Source organism: Cucurbita maxima, unplaced genomic scaffold (genome assembly GCF_002738345.1).
Source record: "Cucurbita maxima cultivar Rimu unplaced genomic scaffold, Cmax_1.0 Cma_Scf00017, whole genome shotgun sequence".
NCBI lineage: Eukaryota > Viridiplantae > Streptophyta > Magnoliopsida > Cucurbitales > Cucurbitaceae > Cucurbita > Cucurbita maxima.
The window spans coordinates 2,135,478-2,140,676 of record NW_019272033.1 but is presented as its reverse complement, the minus strand read 5'-3'; the positions used below and the strand labels follow the sequence as shown (position 1 = coordinate 2,140,676).

General features: G+C 37.7%; 1 protein-coding gene across 2 annotated transcripts in view; it reads left to right on the top strand.

Moving 5' to 3' along the window:
• LOC111492088 (protein SABRE-like) overlaps positions 1–5,199 on the top strand; it is a 22,834-nt gene that overhangs the window by 9,515 nt on the left and 8,120 nt on the right. For both annotated transcript variants that reach the window (XR_002719816.1, XM_023141273.1), the window contains exons 10-13: positions 751–2,587; positions 2,836–2,936; positions 4,183–4,536; positions 4,828–4,946. Coding sequence is in view for 1 of the 2 variants with exons in the window: in XM_023141273.1 (XP_022997041.1) it covers positions 751–2,587; positions 2,836–2,936; positions 4,183–4,536; positions 4,828–4,946 (2,411 nt within the window). In the remaining variant the exon portion in view is untranslated. The remainder of the gene's footprint in view (positions 1–750; positions 2,588–2,835; positions 2,937–4,182; positions 4,537–4,827; positions 4,947–5,199) is intronic.

Below are 5,199 nucleotides of genomic sequence, written 5' to 3'. Positions count from 1 at the left end.
GGGGGGGGGGGGGGGGGGGGGTAAGGTGAGAGAGCAGCAGGCTGGTATGTTTGTTCATCATAGAGATGCCAGAGTTGGAAGTTTGATAAGCGTAATTCCTTTAACTAATGTGTGTATAGTTCTTCCATCCTCAAAATATGGTATTTGGAAAAAATGAAAGTTTATTCTGGAGCAGGGACAAATATACCTATGCTAGGTTTTCTGACATGTACCTTCGTCCCAGCTGCTGTTGCTTGTGCCCAGAGTGCGCAGACCAGTATGCTGGAGATGTGATTTTGAGATGCCCCTTTCCCTATGCTGTATTTTATCAATGTTTGAAAGTTTGGGAACCAAAACAGAACAAGGACCCTTTCCCTATGATGGATTCTATATAGGGAAATGAAAACCAGGGCTTTCTTGAATACTTGCAAGCAAAATAGTTTAACATAAAACTTATTCTTTTTTTAGAGGGTCCTCTCCCTTTGAATGGTTGGTTAACATACTAGCACTTTTTATTATTTATTTTTTATGGCTATCCCAGAAATGGGAAAACTATGTACAATAAAAGGAACATGTCAATAGGGTATTCAGACTTTTAATTTTATCATGATTACTGAACCCCAAGAATCTCTGCCCTACATTTGTCTACAGCTTATCTTTTCCAGTCACCTGGCCTTGTAACATTCTACATGTAGCAGTCATATGCTCCTTTCATCTAAAATTCATGTATTTGTTTCATGTGATTGTGACTATATTTCGATTTTCAACTAGGCTACGAGTTTTCAACCTCAAATACACCAAGATGTGTACGTTGGGAAATGGAGAAAGGTGCGGATGCTACGCTCTGCTAGTGGTACAACTCCTGCTATGAAGACATATTCAAACTTGCCCATACATTTTAAAAAAGTAGAGCTATCTTTTGGAGTGGGATATGAACCAGCTTTTGCTGATATCAGTTATGCTTTCACTGTGGCCTTACGAAGGGCTAATCTTAGTGTTAGGAATCCCGGTCCACTTATTCAGCCTCCAAAAAAAGAGAAGAGCTTACCATGGTGGGATGATATGAGGTACTACATTCATGGAAATATCACTTTCTGCTTTTCTGAGACACGGTGGAATTTTCTTGCAACTACCGATCCTTATGAAAAGCTTGATAAACTTCAAATATTATCTGGTGAAATGGAGATCCAGCAGTCAGATGGTCGCGTCTTTGTTTCTGCTAAGGATTTTAAGATTGTAACCAGCAGTTTGGTGAGTATGGCTAATACTCGTGGTCTAAAACTTCCTCAAGGCATTTCTGCTGCGTTACTGGAAGCACCAGTTTTCATCCTTGAAGTAAATATGGACTGGGAATGTGAGTCTGGAACACCATTGAACCATTATCTACATGCACTTCCCATTGAAGGAAAACCTCGTGAAAAAGTTTATGATCCATTTAGATCAACATCTCTCTCACTCCGGTGGAATTTTTCTCTTAGACCCCCTTTTCCTTTGGATGAGAAACAATTGTTTGATAATATTGACAAAACTACTGAGTGTTCTACAAGACTGAATTTTGGAGCTCATGATCTTGCTTGGATTGTTAAGTTCTGGAATTTGAATTACATACCCCCTCACAAACTCCGCACCTTCTCTAGATGGACCCGTTTTGGTGTGCCTAGGGCTGTAAGATCTGGTAATTTGGCAATGGACAAAGTAATGACTGAGTTTATGTTGAGAATTGATGCTACTACTCCTGAGATAAGACATGTGCCATTAGATGATGACGATCCAGCAAAAGGACTGACTTTTAGTATGGCGAAGCTGAAATATGAAATTGGTTACAGTCGGGGAAAGCAAAAATATACATTTGAATGCAAGCGGGATACCCTTGATCTCGTCTACCAAGGACTTGATCTTCATATGCCAAAGGCTTTTATAAATAAAGAAAAATGCAGCAGTGTTGCAAAAGCAGTTCAAATGACCAGAAAACATACGCAGTCTGCTTCCATGGATAAAGTCCCTGTGGAGAAAGGCAACAATACGAGTAGTTCAACTGAAAAGCATCGTGATGATGGATTCCTTTTGTTGTCTGATTATTTCACAATTAGGCGGCAGACTCCAAAGGCTGACCCTGCTAGGTTATTAGCTTGGCAAGAGGCTGGAAGAAGAAACCTTGAGATGACATATGTAAGGTCTGACTTTGAAAATGGGAGTGAGAGTGATGAGCATACACGAACTGATCCAAGTGATGATGATGGATACAGTGTGGTAGTAGCTGATAATTGCCAACGTATTTTTGTTTATGGACTCAAACTATTATGGACAATTGAGAACAGAGATGCTGTTTGGTCTTTTGTTGGTGGTCTATCCAAGGCATTTCAACCTCCGAAGCCTTCCCCTTCAAGACAATATGCTCAGAGGAAACTACTTGAGGAGAACGAGTCGCATGATAAAACTCCAGTGTGTGAAGATGGTGGGATCTCCAAGCCCCCTAACAATGATGGTACAGTTACCTCTTCCACATCACAGCCAGAGACTTTGGAATTACAACCAGCTACCATGCCTTGCGTTAAAAGAGAGAACTTATCATCTGCAGATAAAAGGGAGAAATTATCTCCTGCACCTGGTACATCTTGAGCATTCATTTATAGCAGAAACAGTGGCTTTTTTTATAGCCGAATAGTAGCATTATAGTTCTTATAAAAAAGTTGATGGCATTATAGTTCTACCTTGATGATGAACCTTGCAGTGATTGAAGCATGTGTCTTGGATATGTGGGGTCATATTGGAAAAAAGTTGACTTGAGTTATTAGGTGACAAATTTCTTGTGGGCTAAGAGGCATCAGTTTTCTTTTCTTTTTTTTTTTTTTTCAGGAAAAAATGGGAAGTTAGATGACGAAGAGGATGAAGGGACTCGACTCTTCCAGGTGAATGTAGTGGGGCCACAATTCAATCTACACTCGGAAGAAGCTAATGTAAGATAAACTAGAGTCCCTAACTTCTTTATGAGCATTAAGTTCACAACGGCTTCTACATCTTGCCTTTTCTATATATTTTATTGCGAGTAATTGTTGAATCATGCAACCAATATCCTGCTAAATAATATTATTCCCATTCCTTCCATTGATTAATGCTTTTTCTGTAGACAATTCTTGATAAAAGTTGTTTGATTATTTTTCTTTTGCATGTAATGCTCAAGTACAACTATATGGATATTATTCACCAGGAAGATATATATCTATAATAAGACCTTTTTTTTTTTATGGGTGAAAGGCGTGAGGGTGAAAAGGCCATTTAAGATCTTACTTGTCCATTGTATGTTATATGGAAAAAGGATGAAGGTTGTAATTTAACCCTTGGAAAATGCATTCGAGCTTCAAAGTGCTGTACAATTAGAATCCAATGCATGTATTGGCCTTCCGTTCTTTTTATATTTCTCTGTGCTCTTTTATCGTCATCACTCCATTACCAGAATGAAAAGTTCTGGAAAACTAGTTTATGTACAACATCAGAACGTTTCACAAACTGCTTTACTCGCACTTGTTTTTAGTTAGCAGTCAATCATATTATCGTATATTATCTGAAACAGAATGGAATATTTTTTGTAGGGGAAGGGATTTATTGTCCCTTGGCCCGTTATGCTGTTCTTTTTTGATCTTGTGGAATGAAAGGTTTTCTGTTGCTTATAAAAAAAATATAATAGAATTTTTAATCCTTTTATTCCTTTGGCTAAATAGTTTGATCGTGTGAAATAAGAAGTTTTTCTTGTGTTAAATCACCCCTTCACCCAAAAGCTTAAGTTGATGGATAATAGTAAATTTAATCTTTTACCAATATTTCACTTCCCTTCACTTGTGAGCTTAAGGCTTAACAAGTGGAAATCAATATTATTGGAGAGGAAATAACATGACATGGGTTTGAACATAGGATCCCCTACCCTTAAATCACCATTTCACCCAAAAACTCGAGCAGATTGGAAGCAGAATTTTTCTTTTTAATCCATGTTTAACATCTTACAATTCTCTCCCATTTCCTTTGGATTGAATTTCAGGTTTTACTTGTATAGTATTTAAATGAGGTGTCTTCTCCCCTTTTCTTTATTTAATCATATCAATGAAATATACTTTCCTATATTTAAAAAAATAACAATATATTTTGTTGCTTCCGTCAAATGCAAAGATGTTTTAGTGATGATCCATATTGTTTCTAATGCTGAAACAGGGTAGGTTTTTGCTTGCTGCTGCTAGTGGGCGTGTTTTAGCGCGATCATTCCATTCAGTCCTCCAAGTGGGCCATGACATGATCGAGCAGGCTCTTGGTACTGGGAATGTGCAGATTACAGAGTGTGAACCTCAAATGACATGGAAACGGATGGAGTTGTCGGTGATGTTAGAGCATGTTCAGGCTCATGTTGCACCAACTGATGTTGATCCAGGGGCTGGATTGCAGTGGCTCCCAAAAATTCTAAGTTCTCCTAAAGTAAAGCGAACTGGAGCTTTGCTTGAAAGAGTTTTTATGCCCTGTGACATGTACTTCCGATACACAAGGCACAAGGGTGGCACTCCAGAGTTAAAGGTTTGTTGTTTCTCTTGCACTACCTTAGTTATCTTTTTAATAGCATCTCCACGCATGATGAGGAACATTCAGTTTCTACATGTAGAAGAGCATTCTTTACCGTGGCTACATCTTTATCATGGAATTATGCTGCATAAGTTTGTTAGACGTGCATTTAATTTTTGTCGATACTATTTTGTTGCAAGGGAAACCGAACTTTTCATTGGTATTTGGAAAGTTACAATATAAGATAGAAATATACTGTAAAACTTTAAACAAACCTTAATGTGTTTTTGAATGATCTTGTTGTAGGTGAAGCCGTTAAAAGAGCTCACTTTCACTTCTGAAAATATAACAGCAACAATGACTTCTCGTCAGTTTCAAGTTATGCTTGACGTGTTAACAAACCTTCTCTTTGCACGTCTTCCCAAGTATGTGGATGAATTTCTGTCTATTGCTATCTGTATTTTTCGGGAATCATAATGTTATAATTACAAGCTGCTGTTTTGGCTGGAATTACGTAGATTTTTTTTTCATTACCTGATGCAACCATTTGAACTTATGTATAATGTTGCTCTTTTTTCGTGTTACCTGATGCAATCATTCAAACTTTTTTATAGTATCTTTTGACGTGTTACCTGATGCAGCCATTTGCACTTTTGCTTTTTTTTTTTTTTTTTTTTT